The sequence below is a fragment of the Dendrobium catenatum genome, unplaced genomic scaffold (assembly GCF_001605985.2).
Source record: "Dendrobium catenatum unplaced genomic scaffold, ASM160598v2 fragScaff_scaffold_1414, whole genome shotgun sequence".
NCBI classification, from domain to species: domain Eukaryota; kingdom Viridiplantae; phylum Streptophyta; class Magnoliopsida; order Asparagales; family Orchidaceae; genus Dendrobium; species Dendrobium catenatum.
Genome location: NW_021319876.1, coordinates 654,226 through 671,528, shown reverse-complemented (window position 1 = coordinate 671,528; position 17,303 = coordinate 654,226). Strand labels below are relative to the sequence as shown.

The window sequence follows — 17,303 nt, the reverse complement described above, 5'->3', positions numbered from 1 at the left end:
TATGATCTAGAGGACATGTCAACAACTTGAAATTCATGCAAGTTAAGACGGATAGGTTCTAGCATTTGTCTAGCCTCCTCTTCAACTCTTTTTAGTAATGTTTGTACACGTGGAGCAAAGAAATTATTTTGTTGCTCTTCAGTTGTAATGAACTCCAACCTCCTCATAAACATTGGAATAATATTATAGTAGATGGCTGTAATCAAGGCATAAATTGGTAATCCTCGTGCTCGCTTCAAAACTCCATTAAAAGACTCAGCTGCAATAGTTGTCATCACCCCATATCTAAATCCACCATCATTTGTTAAAGACCATCGGCTCACATCTCGGTCCACGAGCCACTTGTGGATGTCTACTTTGATCCTCTTCATATCTTCCATACATCTATTAAAAAATCCGTTATCATCTGTATTGCCTGTTGCATACATTTTTTGGCACAAAAATTCTACGTCACCTAACCCCATATGTCGTATTGCTTTCTTAAAATTCTCACGTATATGTCTTAAGCAATGCCGATGAACAATATTATGAAAGATTTCCCTACAACCTTGACAAAACCAGCATGCCTGTCTGAAATGATACATTGATTGTGCCTGTTGGTACCCACAGGGAGTAGCTCATTAACTTGTCTCAGAAACCATATCCATGATTCGTTGCACTCTGACTCAACTATAGCAAAGGCAAGTGAAAATAGACCATTATTAGCATCCATACCGATCGCAGTTAAAAATGTCCCTCGATATTTACCGAGCAGGAATGTGCCATCAAGACAAAGAACTGTCTGACAATAATTCCACCCAGTAATAGAAGGACCAAATGCCCAAAATAGTCTTTGAAACATATTTGTTTGTGTGCTTTGAATTATATATATCGTTCCTGGCATTGTAGAGGCAACAACATCCATGAACAAATTAAGAGTACGATAAGACTCCTCCCAACTGCCAAAAACAACTTTAATAGCCTTCCTCCGAGCATCCCAAGCCTTCATGTATGACCCTTTAATATTGAACTTTGATTCCATACGACCAATTATCTCCCTTGGCTTTAAGTCCATCTGCTTTCTAATTGTTGGTATAATGTAGAAACTTATAAACTGTGAGTTGAACTGACTGTGGCCACTTTCGAGAATTGGAGACACACATGTATGTTGGTTCTTTATAGATGAGATTTTTCATATACCGCCTAAGCGTTTACTCTAAGCAGAATGAAATCGTCATATGCAAGGATATACCGGGCAATCATGCTTTGCACAAACAACTGTAAATTTTTTTGTATTCGATGCGATGACAATATATTGCACATTATTTTTAATTGCTCAACCTTGTAATGCAAATTGCATATCAGTCTTTCTTGTGAAGCACATTCCTTCAATTAAGTTGTTAGGAATCGAAAATTCATCCCCTATTATCACCGCATCATAAACATCATCAAAGTCAACTTCTTGATCCCATTGTTGTGTTGTCATACAAGTCTCAGCGTAGTTATTATTTGCCACCATTGTATCCTGACTGCCGACTGATCTAGAACAGTAATCTTGGATAATATTTTTAATTTCCTCATTATCAACTGTCCAGCGTAAAATTTGTCGAACAAAATGGCATTCATACAACAACAACAACATCAAGCCTTTATCCCACTACGTGGGGTCGGCTACATGAATCCTTTTTCTCCATTGTGTCCTATTAAAAGTCAAATTCTCGTTTAAATCTAATAAAGAAAGGTCATTCCTAATATTTTCTAACCAAGTCTTTTTAGGTTTACCCCTACCTTTCTTAACATAAGTCAAATCTAATACCTCTACTCTCTTAACTGGGTCGTCGGAAGGCCGCCTTTTTATGTGACAAAACCATCTAAGGCGACTTTCTCTAATCTTATCTTCTACTGGAGCTACTCCAACCTTTTCATGTATATGCTCATTTCGTATCTTATCTCTAAGGGTAAAGCCACTCATCCACCTGAGCATCCTCATCTCTGTCACACTTAACTTAGTATTATGCTTCTCTTTTAAAGGCCAACATTCGGCACCATAAATCATTGCAGGCCTCACTACCATCTTATAGAATTTTCCCTTAAGTTTGAGGGGTACATTTCTATCACATAACAAGCCCGATGCATTCCTCCACTTCAACCATCCAACTTGAATTCTGCTGATAATATCCCCATCTATTTCACCATCACTTTGAACAATTGATCCAAGATATCTAAAACGTGTACTCTTATTAATGACTTGATCGCCCAAAGTCACAATCCCTTCAGTAGGTCTATTACTACTAAAATTACACTCCATATATTTCGTTTTAGATCTACTCAAGCGAAAATCTTTAGACTCTAAGGTTGACCTCCATAATTCAAGTTTACCTTCAACTCCCTCTCTAGTCTTATCAACAAGAAGAATATCATCAGCAAAAAGCATACACCAAGGTACATCCTCTTGCAAATGTCTAGTGAGAACATCCATGACTAAAGCAAAAAGATATGGGCTTAAGGCTGATCCTTGATGTAACCCAACCGAAATAGGGAAATACTTGGTCAATCCACCTTGTGTTTGAACACATGTAATAGCTCCTGCATACATATCTTTAATGATTTGAATATAAGCATTATTGACTCCTTTCTTTTCAAGAACTCTCCATAGCACTTCTCTTGGAACTTTATCATATGCTTTTTCTAAATCAATAAATATCATATGTAGATCCTCCTTATTTTCTCTATATTTCTCCATCAAACCTCTTAATAAATGTATGGCTTCCATAGTCGACCTACCCGGCATGAATCCAAATTGATTTTGAGAAACATTAGTATCATGCCGCAACCTATGCTCCATAACTCGCTCCCATAGTTTTAAAGTATGACATATTAACTTAATACCTCTATAATTCGCACAATCTTGTACATCACCTTTATTCTTAAAAATAGGAATTAACACACTCATTCTCCACTCATCTGGCATCTTTTTAGTCTTCAAAATAGTATTAAAAAGTTTAGTAAGCCATGAAATTCCTTCATCTCCTAAGCATTTCCACACCTCTATTGGAATATCATCAGGTCCAACAGCTTTTCCACCCTTCATTTTCTTTAAAGCCTCTCTAACTTCAGTTTTACTAATACGCCGATAAAAACAGAAATCTTTTTTTTTCATTTAGGGTGCTAAGGTCACTATAGTCAATCTTATTTTCACAATCTTCATTAAAAAGTTTAGCAAAATATCTCATCCATCTTTGTTGAATATCATCTTCTAAGAAAAGTATTTTTTGATCTTCATCTTTAATACACTTCACTTGAACTAAATTCTTACTACTCCTATCTCTTTGTTTGGCTAACTTATACATATATCTTTCTCCCTCTTTAGTATCTAATCTATTATATAAATCACTAAAAGCTAACGCCTTTGCATCGTATATTACTTTTTTAGCATCCTTACGAGCCACTTTATATATTTCCCAATTATCAGAATTTTTAAAATTAAACTAATTTTTATAACAAAACTTCTTATTTTTAATTTTTTCTTGCACATTAAGATTCCACCACCAACTATTTTTACTATTGGGAGCTTTTCCCTTTGAAACTCCAAGGACATCTTTTGCAATATTCTTAATATCAGTAGCCACTTTTTCCCACATAATATTAGCATCCTCATGCACAGACAAAATCTTAAGATCTAAAATCTTATTTCCAAAAATATTTTTGTTAATATTCTTTAAATGCCCCCATTTAATCCTAGAAAATTGTTTTACTTTATTTTTTATTTTATGCCCCTTTATCTTAAAGTCCAAAACTAATAAACGATGTTGGATACATAAATTTTCAGGATGCTAATGACCTAAAATCTGAGCAAGCATTCCCTTCTGATAAGAGCTTTTCAAACATCAAATTAAAAGCAGATAAAAAGTTTCAAATCATATTTCTAGGTAAGGCAATAGTTTTGAAAAACATTTTATAATTTGCTCAAGAAGAAAATAACACATACATATCTTATTAATTTAATCTTAGGCGGTACAAGAAGATAATATATAACATTAATATATAAAATTTACCTTTTAAGGACAAACATAGTCCGGTGGAAATAAGTATATATGCTGTGCAACCAACATAGCCCTGTGGCTTTTCAATATGGTAGAAAAAAATTAACCTCGAATGCAACCATTTATTTGAAATTAACAAAATATATGTTAATCAATTTTTCAAGTACAATATATATATTATATAGACACATAACTTTGGCATACAGCACAAGACAACATAGTTACAAACCATCCCTTTGTATAGATGGAGTCACTTCTCAATACATATTTGGCCAGGATAATTTAGAATCAAACAGCAATCAAATAATAAATCAGATTTTCACCTTAATCTACAGTCCGGAGCTATTATATTAAACAAGAATATAAATAATAATAATAATTATTAAAAAATTAAAAGATAGTTCTATAAACTATAGTAAAACGGCTAAGTTGTATGAATCCAAGTCTTTAGCACCAAAGAAATGAATATATCTAAGCTAATTTCATAAAATGAGAATTTTCAAATGGATGTAGAATAAAACCTAGATGAATAGAATGCTCAATGTTTGTATCAAAGAAACTATGGGAAGAGTGCCTCCTAAATTCTATTATAAAAAAGTAACCTAATTGGTCTGTGCAAATACAATAGATAATAAAAGATGCAATATTAACAACCAAGATAGAATCAATATGAAAGGCATATACAGGAAATGTAAAAACAGATGTAACTAGACCAGAAGTTAAGAACAAAAAGTTACATAAATATGACATCACTCAATGAATGAGATCAGTTACATAATATGATATCACTCAATAGGAATGAATGAGAATAGTTACATATAGGTGAGTTAATACCACTTTTATAATTTGATATGAATGAATGAGCACAGTTACATAATCGTGAGCTAACACCATTTATATCATTCAATAGGAAAGAATGAGAAGGATTTATAAAAAAAAAAAAAAAACTCGAACAGTGGAGAAAAGGCTACAGGACCTAGATGGAAACTTCTGGAAATAAAAAAGGTGCCAATTTTCCACTAATTTGACTATCCGTATAATACAAACAACAACAACATCAAGCCTTTATCCCACTACGTGGGGTCGGCTACATGAATCCTTTTTCTCCATTGTGTTCTATTAAAAGTCAAATTCTCATTTAAACCTAATTTGACTATCCGTATAATCTCAAGATAAAAATGCATGGTGTGCACATAACAACGTATATTAAATCAAATTGTTTCTATAATTATTAATTTGTGTGCACTTGGCCACTTTAGGATCTCTTGGACAATCTTTTTACAAAAGAAGAATTTCACTCAAAACATTTTTAATTTGTTTACTCGGCATATATTATTGAATGCATAAAATTATGCACATAAACAACACCAGACTTACTAAAAAAAGGCATGAGAGAGAGAGAGAGAGAAAGGAGGGGAAAAGAGAAAAATAGGTAGGGAGAGGAAGGGGACATGGATAAATGTAGAGAAAAATAAATACAATGTGTGTGTGAGAGAGAGAGAGAGAGGAAGAAGAAGAAGTAAACAAAGAGAGACATCACCTCCTCACTTTGGAATCTCCATAACGTTTGACGCCACAGAAACCTTCTGGGTCCTGTAGACACGAGCAAGATAACATAAAAAACTCAGAAGTTTCCAGAATAAAAAAAATGATATCTTCTGTGATATGCAGCACATTTATTTGAGTTCAGATTCATTTCATGTACTATAATATTGCGTGCCCAAATAAATGAGATAACGATCAAAATGATCGTATCACTTTTTATGAAAGAACAAAATAGTCCCCGACTAATTAAAAATTCTATTTTAGACCCTTTTTTTTTTTAATTGGAACCTAAATGATCCCAAGGAAGGACTAATTTGGTTCTTGTTTAAAAATTCAAGGGACCAAATTGGTACTTTTATATAGTTGGAGATTATTTTAATACTTAAAAAAAAAGTTGGGGAATTAATTCGATCCTTTTCTCCTAAATAAATCATGATTTCAGTGGTGTCATATGCAATTTTTAAATTATTTGGCAACATTACGTTTTAAAATGACCAATTTCAATTTCAAGTGAAGTTCTAAAATTACAAGGGTTATATTTGTTGTTACCAAGATTTGAATATTACATTATTATTAAAACATATACGAATGAAACCATTTGATGAAATATAAGATACATGAGATTTCATGCAGTTCTTAATTGTTTATAATTTTACTGGTCAAGTCCATCCATCTTCCCCAATGAAATGGTGCTTGGTTCTTATTTAAGCCAAGACTTAAAAAAAAAGTTGTGAAAAATGTCAACAATGGCAAATTAATGCGACTCTCCTCTGAACTATCCTATTTCTTCTTCCCCTCTTTCGATAACATCCTCCATCTCTTTAATAATAAAAAATTGAACCTTGGTGCAAGAATGCATAGCCTTTGCTTTCACTGACGAGGCAAAATGCGATGAGGCTGCATGATATTAACAAAGTTTCTCACCTAGTCTCCAAACCCTTCCGGTAAATTCTTCCTCCACTTTCCTAAGCCCAATATTGTCAATTGCTGCAGGCCAACTACAGTACAAGTAATGTTATTGTAAACAGAATACTGCAGATGGAAGGGCATCATCATGACTTCACACATCCCCTTCCTCATATTTAATGACAAACATATTTAGCTCAATCTTGGGATTTGAAACTTTAAGTTAACTGATATTGATGCATGCAAATTTAAGTTTATTTTCATTTTTTTTATTGTAATTTGAATATTATAGTTTTTTGGTTTTTTTTATGCTATCCTATGATGGAAAACACCCAATGATCATGAGTAGGTAGTGCTCGGGCATGACAAACTTTGGGTGTGCTAACTACTTGAATTCTTTGGTCTTTGGGTTGTTGGTTGCTTCTCGGGTTGGGTCTTGGCTGCTCGGGTTTGGGCTGGGTTCTTTGGGAGCTACTTGGTTCTAGCTCATAATTGCTTGAGCTGATGTTTAGCTCATTAATATGTAAAGTTATTCCTCTTGTTAGCTCATTAAGTGGAGTGAAATTTGGCATTTTCCTTTCTCTGTGTCTCTTCGATTTTTCCCTCCTGGTTCTCCTTCCCGTGGCCTGTTCCGATCCCCCTGGTTGTTGGTTCCGATCCCATGTGCTGCCCATTTGGTTCCTCTGGTTGCTTATCCCGTGGCTGCTTTACCCGATTTTCTGTGTGGTCTTTTCGGGTGTTGTTCTGGAATAAATGTTGGCCTTCTAGCTCCCCTTACCTGATTGGTTCTGTTTGAGGTTGAATGGTTGTTTGGCTGCCCCCTTTTCTCTTATAAATTGGAGATGTTTTGAGACAATAAAGGTTTTTGAATATTTGAGAAAAGTCTCTACAAAACCAGAGGGTTTCTTATTCCTTGGAAAAGCTTGAGAGCTTGTTCCATTTCTCTCTTCTTCCTCTCAATTTCGTCTTGGGCTTCTAACATATTCTTCTCTCTGCAAGTTTCACTCCACTTGTATCTTTCTTCTTGAGCTATTGGAAGGTGTTTGTTGGCTGATTTGATGACATTTGCAAGAGTAGTTTTGTTGGACGTTGGATCTTGTAGCTGTGGTGGACCCTTGGTTTTGCAAGCACTTATCTTATTTTACCTACTTTTCATTGCATATGAGGAAACTGCTTGATGGTTGTTCTGAGGATAGTGTTTTTTAATTTTAGTTTTATTTCGTTTGTTTGGCTTTCGTTTGTCTTGGTGTTTGTTTGGATGTCAACATTCTAGTTTGAATTGAGTTTTGTTCTACTAGTCCTAGTGTTCTCCTCTTTTGGCTCTTTCTTTTTAGTTTGCCTACATCAGATATGTACATGGATATAGTTCTACGTAGAAACCTATAACTGATTTTTGCATCAATTTTCCTCCTAATCTATCCAATTGAGAGAATGTTTTCTAAATTATTTGATTGTAAATTAATTGACGCATGTGAATGTGGACTCCAATAATTCATGCCCCAGCTCTATTAAAAAACTTTATATTCTGGTTAAATTTTCAAAAGACAAATTAGATTATAAATTAAAAACAACCCAAAAATTTCGCTCTTATTTTGCGAGGACTTTGTGATCTAGTTCTAGATAACTCATTGACATAAACCCCTATGATTTTGATAGGAATCTGATCTCCACACAACAAAAAAAAAATAATGAAGATAAAACACAGCATAAATCAATGAGCAAAATACTCTCCAACAAACCAAAATACAAGTTAATATTCTACTCGAGAGGCAGATCGACTCTCCACAAACCCTAGGCATTGCTAGGAACAACTCCAAAGAAAATTACTTCCAAAACACAAAATCACATAATGAAAATAAAACAATCTAATTAATCCTAAATAAACCTTTCTAATTCCATCTTAAATTTGAATTCAAATCAGTCCTCATTCCCTAAATAAACATTCCTAATTCCCTACCAAATAGGAATTCAAATCAGTCCTTTTTCCTTAAATAAACATTCTTCTATGATAAGTAATTAAAGATAGAATTAATCCCCTTTGAGCCCCTTCCCTCTTTGCCCGCCACCCACATTAGTGAGGTCCACAGGACACTTCTGCCCGCCAGCTAGACCATCCCCCCTTGTTGTTTGATTGGCTGGACTGGCTCAGCTAGTCCATCAATACTCTCCTCCCAAAGAACCACCTTGTCCTCAAGTTGGAACAAACAAAACTGCTGCTGAATCATCTGATATGGTTACCATGTTGCTTCATAGTCGAGCAAATCCTTCCACTCGATTAACACTTCTTTAGCTCCTCCAACTGTTGAGCAAACTCCTCTCACTTACATTGGCTCCGTAGGGGACATATGCAAACTATACGCCGAGGCACCAATCCTCTCCACAACCTCATAAGGCCCATGTTATCATGGAGATAACTTTTCATTTCTTCTTCAAGTTAAGGCCTTCTGTCTGTAGGGTCGAATCTTCAAATATCCTTATCACCCACCTTGAGCTGCACATCCCTTCAATGCCCATTAGCCCGCTTCTTTATAATTTGTTGTGCGCTCAATAGATGTCCTTTTAGCTCTCCCAATATCCCATCTCATTCCTCCAACTGTTGTTCCACTAATGAGACTAGAGTGCTCTTGGTCCCATAATATACCATGTGAAGAGGGTCTTTGCCATAAAGGATTTTGAGGGTGTAGCATGTGCCGCACTACCACTATTATCGAAATCACCGAAAATCCCTCCAATTTTGGCATACCTTCAATGAAATTCATGGTTATCTCTTCCCCCACCTTCTCAAACAAAGCTAGAGGTTGCATAAGTCCTCCTGGAGCTATTACCATATATTTGTGCCTCTAATAAATATCGCTGTTGGACACCATCTCCTCCACATCTTTTTGCATTCCAACCCAATACAATTATGCTGCCAACCTACAATAGGTTTTTTGTACCCCCCGAGTGCCCTCCTACGGCACTACTATGAAACTTTCGCAGCAAGTGGGGTTCATATGGCGACGTCCTCAATATCACCATTTTCCCTTGTTATAAGAGTCTCTAATTAACTAGATATAATTTGGATGGCTATCCTTATTCCCCAATAAATCTTTCCTGATTTTCTCCGATCATTCATCTTGCTGGCTTTCCCTTCTCAATGCCTCCCAGCCCACAACTAAGGGAACAGACATTGCCATCATGTGGGGCTCCCCCATATACCTGGATAACCCATATGCGGTCTTGTTCTCTATCCCTAATTGATATTGGATCTCAAAACCATAACACAGTAGTTTCAAAAGCCACCTTTGATGCTCCCATTTTGATGTCATATTCCATGTCAATTTGCATGAATTAACATCACGAGGGGCTTTTCATACTGATTTATCAAATCAATTGGAGGTATCATGCATGAAATAAAGAAGGTAATACTAATAGACCTGTGAGATATGAGTCAAAGCCTCAGGTCCATTCATTCGATGATGATTCCTCTAATGATTACTTTCAACAAACTTATGTTTTATGACCCTTGATTGTTGATGCATCGATCATTGCCAACTTGCTAGCTCATTCGATATAAGTTATCATTAGCTTCAACTACATTGTTAGCCATCAACTAATCATATTATTTGTTGCTCAATATTGTTATTTTAGATGTATTCTCACTAAAGTTTGATAAATTAATTTAAATACTATTTTTCCATTGTTATAAATCAAATCACTTTAACTTCATTGATTACACTACATACCAAGCATTTTACCTTTTGTTTTATGCGCCTTACGAGTATTATCACCACTTTATGTATTTACTATAAATTGTTTCACATGTACTGTATTTGATTTATATGTATTATTGGCATAAAGTATAAGTTGGCTTATGCTTTTGGATCTTTTTTATTGTTTATCTTACATAAGCAACTTTGTTGTTGGTTGCTTAAGGATCGTCACAGAAAAGATTGGCCAAAAACTCACATCAATTTTTAATTGTGGCTTCAAGGAAAGTACAAATAGAGTCATGAAGAAAAATATAATATTTAGTTACAGCTTTGTTTTTAGTTCTCGTATTTGAATTTTTCTAGGTGGAGACCACCTTGGTGGCCTGGGACATTCCAGGACCTTGTCTCTCCCAACTTATATGTGGTTGATCGAAGGAGGAATGTCCTTGTCCTGTCATGAGCAGCAAGTTTCTTACCTTGCTATTAAGACACAAACACAAAAGATTGTACATAATATTACATTTGTTTAATATTACTTGCCTTGGCAATATTTTATTACTTAATCATCAATACAATTACTTGGCTTGATTTAATTTCATTACTAAATCATCCTTTCATAAGTTGCCTTCTAAAACTCCCATCATTATATGCAAGGCAGGCTATGAGAAACAACTATTGGAAACAAATAAGAAATACAATAAAACAATTTAGGCATTTGATGACAAGCATCAGCGGAAAATATACTTAAGATTCATTTGACTACAAAACAAAAGAATGACAATGACTGTACCTCGCATTAGAAGTAGTCCAGAAAATATAGCAGCACCAGATGCTGCAGCTGGATGCTCAGTCACAATTACGAAGCCATCTAATGGATAAAGTGCAAGTTATTATCCCTTAAATATATCATCACTACTTAAGACAAGAGTCTGATTAGGTTAATAAATGACTTACCTTTAACTTTTTGAACAGCAGCATCTTCGTAAGCTTTATATTGCAACTTTACTTCATGCATGATACCCTAAAAGCATTGGAATGTAAATATAAGCAAAAAACTGCGGAAATTATAAATAAATCAACAATAGCATGTCAAAAATAACTAAGTAGAAATGAAGCATGAAACAATATTTTTTATATCTTAACTTCAGATTGTATACATACCAATTTGATAGGAAACATTTGAAGATTTCAAGTAAATCCTATCAAGAGAGCAAAAACAACGAGAAAATCTGATGGAACTTTAAGAAAACATAAATTTTATTGCAAGAATAGAACTCATGGAACAAGGAAAACAAGATACAAGTGATCCTCAATTCAAGAGGCGGATCGATCTCTCCCAAATCTCTTGACGCCGCTAAAGCCCAAAGAAAACCTAAGGGATCTCAAATTTCAGCCAAATTCAAGATGTCCTAACCCTACGAAAAAAAAATTACTTAATTCATACAATTCAAAAAGAAATATCTAAGCAGTCCCTACATTCAATTTCTCTCCTAAACTTCCTAAAAAAATTCTTCCTAATTGGCTCGGGTTGCATATACGGTGCAAAAGACGCGTACAGGATAGGCGAAGGTTCTGCATGTTTCTCACGGGCCGGTCCGGTAGGACCGACTGGACCGATCTAACAATACTCCTCTCCCAAAGATCCACCTTGTCCACAATGTCGGAAGAAGACACCCTTCTCCATTCCCTCATCAGCACAAACAGTGAGAACCTGAAGAGTTCGGTCTTTACATTTGTGCCCCGGTGTATACCTCTCCTCGCATTTGAAAGAAAGCCCTTTTGCTCTCTTCTCTTGTAAATTTATTTCTGTAAGCTTTTTGGAGCTGTCCGTAGTTCTTCCACCGACAGTCTTCTCCTTCGAAGTCTCCCAAAGGGTAGCCGATGTCAGCTCCTTGGATGCCAAAAAGTTGGTGGTCATCCTGTACGTGCCTCCTAAGTTGTTGTCTTTCACCCTTTTCTCTAGGTGCCTCTAATCCTCCACCAATTGAACTAGCTCCATAGCCTCTTCCAAGTCATGAGGCCTCATTACTCTAATTGTTGCCCGAATTTTTGGTGTCAATCCCTTCATGAAATTCCCCTCCAACACTGTCTCAGAAAGGCGGTCCAATCGGCTAGCAAGGTACTCAAACCTCTCCCGGTACTCTATCACTGAACCATCCTGCGTCAAGGTGAAGACTTGCTCATAAAAGTCTTCTCCCCTGCCGATTCGAAAAAGTTCTATCAAACAATCATTGAACTTCCTCCAACTATGTATGGGTCGTCTCATGCCCCTCCATTGGTACCAAACCAAAGCTTTCCCTTCCAAACATAGGGTCACTATTGTCAGTCTCTCCTACTCCATCAACCCATTGACGACGAAATATCTTTCAACCTTGTAAATCCACTCGTGCGCATCCTCCCATTAGCATCTTAAGTTTCCTCACCCTCGGATCACCTATGTTCCCTCAGTTCCCTACATAATTTCACATTCCCCAAGGAGGTGGTTCTCCCCAAGTGTCTCTGTCATACCCAAACCTTTCATCACATTCCCACCTTCTCCCTTAAAATTCAACATTCCTTGGATCATAATAAACCCTTCTCCTTTCAAATTCAGCCTCCCTTCGGTCATAATTTCTTCTTTCACTATCCAAATCCGCCCCTTTCCTCTCAAATTCAGCACCCCTTCGTTCTTGCCCTACCTCCTCACGCCTCTCCCCATACCCTCTACCCGGCTCCACTAGGAATAGGCTCTAGGGAAGGTATTCTCTCTACTCTCTTTCGAGTCTCTACCTCTTGATCTTCCCTTTGACTTGATGGCTTAGAGTTTCCTCCACTTTCCTGGCTGTCGGTGACTTCCCTCACCATCAATGACATTTTTTTGTTTTGGCCCATGAGCGCTTTCTTCAACATCTCCTCCATGATGGAAATTTTTGAATCGATATTATCATGGATGACTGAAATTTCTTTCTTTAAATCTGAAACTTGAGTTTGTAAATTTGAAATTTCAAATTTCATCTGTTCGATCTCCCCTTCGAGGCATTCCTCCAACGCATCCACTTTCTTGGCCGCCGTCGATATTCAGACTTTTGTTGGACTAAAAATTTGAATTTCGATTCCAAAAAAAAGCAAATCTCTCTTCCTCCGGCCCAACAACAGTCGTTGAAATTCACATAAATAGCCCCCAAAAGGTCCCAAAATTTGCTCTGATACCAATTTGATAGGAAGCACTTGAAGATTTCAAGTAAATCTTATCAAGAGAGCAAAAACAACAAGAAAATCTAATGGAACTTCAAGAAAACACAAATTTTATTGCAAGAATAGAACTCACGAAACAAGGAAAACAAGATACAAGTGATTCTCAATTCGAGAGGAGGATCGATCTCTCCCAAATCTCTAGACGCCGCTAGAACCCAAAGAAAACCTAAGGGATCTCAAATTTTAGCCAAATTCAAGATGCCCTAACCCTATGAAAACAAACTATTTAATGCATACAATTCAAAAGAAAATCTCTAAACAATCCCTACATTCAATTTCCCTCCAAAACTTCCTAAAAAATCCTTACTAATTGGCTCGGGTGGCATAGGCGTGCGAACGGCGCGTAAAGGATAGGCGGAGGTTCCGCCTGTTTTGCATGGGCCGGTCCGGTAGTACCGGCTGAACCAATCCAATGGACTGGTCTAACATATATGACTGCTAAGCACATCCTAAAATTAAAAGAGTGACGGTTATCAAAATCGAAGCTTTTGTTCAGGAAGTTAATCCCAATATTGGGTACAATTTAATGACTTCAGCACTAGTAGAGAATACGTAGATAAGATTTATCCCAAATAGATTTAGAAAAAGTTATTACAACAAATTTCTTTGCACAAGAACAACACGGGTAGCCAAATGGATAATATGGAAGAAATATCAAGCACCTTTCCTCCTAGATTATACTTTGAGATATCAAGAGCAAATCTGGATCCAATTATGCTTTCTTGTTGACAAATTTCCAGTAACATCAGAACTACCAGGGATACTTAAATACTCGTGAAAGCTCCTTGAACTAGGACTTCTAATTTAACCTCAGTCATACCATTAAATTGCGGAATCTAAATTTTGCCCTACTAAACGAACATAATTGCAAGTCAACTTTCCTTCCCAGGGGTTTGGGAGTCGATTCATCAAAATTTATCCAATATTTACAATTATTTTATTAAAGTTGTATGGGAAATCTTATTGTAATTTTCGGCTATCCTAGAGCTTTTTTTTTTAATAAAGAGGATGTCTTGTGTTTTGTAAGAGAAATTAGTGGTTGCATTTTTCAAGATCAAATCATAGTAATATTTACTGTTGTGGCAACAATGCATCCACCAAATGGGCAAACTTGCATAAATTTCTTATGCGTTTTTGTGTGATGATCATTTGTTGTGTATTCTTTTTTCTCTATATATATTTTGAATTAAGTTTTGTCTACTCCCCAGAACATACAATGTGAGTTTTCAAATAAAAGAGTGGGATATTCAATATATGCAAACTCTTACTATCAAAATCTAAGCCATTAGATTAATATCTATAAACAACAATAAGACCTCAGTTGTTGCAAGAAGCATTAAGGTAAAGTAAAGTTAGACCTTCCATGGAGCAAACTTCAAAAGTAACCAATTATAAAAGTGCCATGCACGACTCAATTTATAAATCAAAACGTCTGAATAAATTCAAGCACAACTTTAGTGCACTAGTAATTTTGTTTGCCACGTTCCATTAGGTGCTCAATGAGACATTTAAAAGTTTATCAATATCACTAACCATAGTGGGATAAATTGGTGCCAAACTCACTTTTGGTCTTCAAAATTTAAAATCTCAAAAAAAGGAAAGGCTTTTATCACTTACTGCAATCTTTTGGTTGAGCTTCCAGTAAACTCACTAAGAATTGCTCCATCACGGAAAAAATACATTAGTCTGGCTTAAATAGGCATGACATTCCAATTTCATATGAATATTTTCTTTTGAATGAGACTATAAAATGAGAAAAAAATTAAAAGTTGCAAAAGAACTTCCTTTATAAGGAGGATTCTATTTCTCACCCAAAAAGAGCAAAAATGGAAAGAAAGGGATTCTCATCATCATAAGTAAATTTTGAAGGGCTGTTTGTTTGCAAGATTTAGCCTGGATTTTAAGCTAAATATTGTCAAACAATTTTTCTTGCCGCATAAATTTCAATACCATCTAAATTCCATTTTCCTCTCATTTTAGGCTAAATCCTAGGTGAAGTGAAATTTAAGAGATTTACACAACTTCTCCTCATTTAAATTCTAGATCATGATAATCTCCATCGAACATTTTACTATGATTTATTCATATCTGACATATATCATACCAAACAATATTTATTGTCTCGGATATTTGCTAAATCTGGATATACAAGATTTACTAAATCCTACTCAATTAAATCTTACTTGTAACCAAACAGCTCCTTCATGATAATCAAACTTCTGTTCTTATGAGATTAAATACGTGAAAAAAATCATAACAGAATTTTCACGTTTTCTCTGTCAACTCGCAATCAAAAATGGAACGAATAGCTTTATTTTCTCTCTTAGAACACCAAATCATAGGAGAATTTATATCCTTTCTATTTCTCTCATTTTCCTTCAAATGAAATGCTTTCTTTCCTCAACTCCGGATCGGCGGTCTTAGGTTTAGAATATTGCTCTCAGACCGAGCTGAGAGGATAACAACACCACAGTTCACAAATGCCCTCTGCTTTGACCTATCAACAAAACCTAGTCAGCTATACTGCATTTGCACTTATATTTTCATTCCTGACAGCCACCTTCCACTTCGAAAGAGGCAAGAAAATAACAAAACTGAAAAATCCACCGCAAATGAAGCGAAGAAAAGGAGACAATATAGTTAGAGCCCAAATCAAATACTTAAAATCTTGGCACAGAATTGAATCGTTAAATAAGCAAAACATCCGTGATAGCAGAGAATGATAGAACAGTGGAATGTGTAAAAGAAGGAAACCTGCAGCTTCTGCAGGGGCCAGAAGGAATTCTCCTGCGGAGAAAAAAAGGATTCAGGAGCAGATCCCCGGACTTCCGATGCTGATCGCTCTCCATGATCCGGCGATCGGCGTGGCGGCGACGAAGGTGGGAGTGGTGGGTGCGAGGCGGGATCGGGGTACATCTTCTCGTCTAAGAGCGCTTTTGGTCCCGCTCAGCAAGTTAGCCTTACATATATATATATATACTAATCCTCATGAATTTATATATTTTAATTTTCTCAAAATAAAAAATTTGTATATTTAACATTTATATTTGTATATTTTGTTTTTCAATATTTTAATATTAAATTTGTATCAAAAATTTTATATTTAATTTTACAATATTTTAATATTGAAATTCTATCAATTTTTTTTATATTATAATTATATTTTATGTTAAATTATTTAATATTCATATTTTTTATAATTTTAAAAATATAATATTATCTAAGCAAATATAAATATATATATAAGAATTCAAGGATAAATATACATAAATTCTCTTGAAAAAATAGCTTATGGGATAAGTGGGCTATTCCATGAAACCATGATTGATCATCTTCAAAATGTTTCGATAATCTTCAATGGTTCTTATAATCATAATCAATCATATTCGAGTCATGAATCAATCTAATATTGAACTATAGTTAGATCCTATTCGAGGGCGCTTAAAATCATGATATATCACCTTTAAAGATGCTTGAAAGCGTGATAGATCATCTTCAACCTTGCTTTGAACTAAGATTACACCATACTTCAATTATATTCAAAATTGATTGAAACCATGATCAATGTGTGTATTCGAACCATGCTTCCAATAATGTTTGATTCTATTTTATATCTATCATGATTGCCTATCTTATAAGAAATATTTAATATTACTTGTGCATGATTATTCTATCGTCTTGTTATTGCCAATAGTACTCAACATGTCACTGCAACACATTTGTCTTATAAGGACCTTATTTGAACTTATTTTAACCAATGATCAAACTATATTAGAAATTTCATCAATCATGTCAAATGATCTTCGAAGATATTCAAAATAAGAGTCGATTAAAATTTCTAATAAATTTCAACTTTTTATAAACATTTTTTGAATGATACGTTTAAACATCTTATTTGAACATG

At 35.2% G+C, this 17,303-nt stretch overlaps 1 protein-coding gene across 2 annotated transcripts in view; it reads right to left on the bottom strand.

Annotated features, from left to right (window-relative positions):
* LOC110111447 (RGS1-HXK1-interacting protein 1) overlaps positions 1 to 16,347 on the bottom strand; it is a 23,118-nt gene extending 6,771 nt beyond the window's left edge. Inside the window, exons 1-5 of one of the 2 annotated variants that reach the window (XM_028699926.1) lie at positions 16,154 to 16,347; positions 11,120 to 11,186; positions 10,956 to 11,033; positions 5,563 to 5,615; positions 4,035 to 4,095 (exon numbers count right to left, since the gene is read on the bottom strand). In XM_028699926.1, coding sequence (XP_028555759.1) covers positions 4,035 to 4,095; positions 5,563 to 5,615; positions 10,956 to 11,033; positions 11,120 to 11,186; positions 16,154 to 16,315 — 421 coding nt within the window. In that variant the 5' untranslated portion in view covers positions 16,316 to 16,347. The remainder of the gene's footprint in view (positions 1 to 4,034; positions 4,096 to 5,562; positions 5,616 to 10,955; positions 11,034 to 11,119; positions 11,187 to 16,153) is intronic. The other variant, XM_020843348.2, reaches the window with a different exon arrangement.
* Between the last annotated feature and the right edge of the window lie 956 nt (positions 16,348 to 17,303).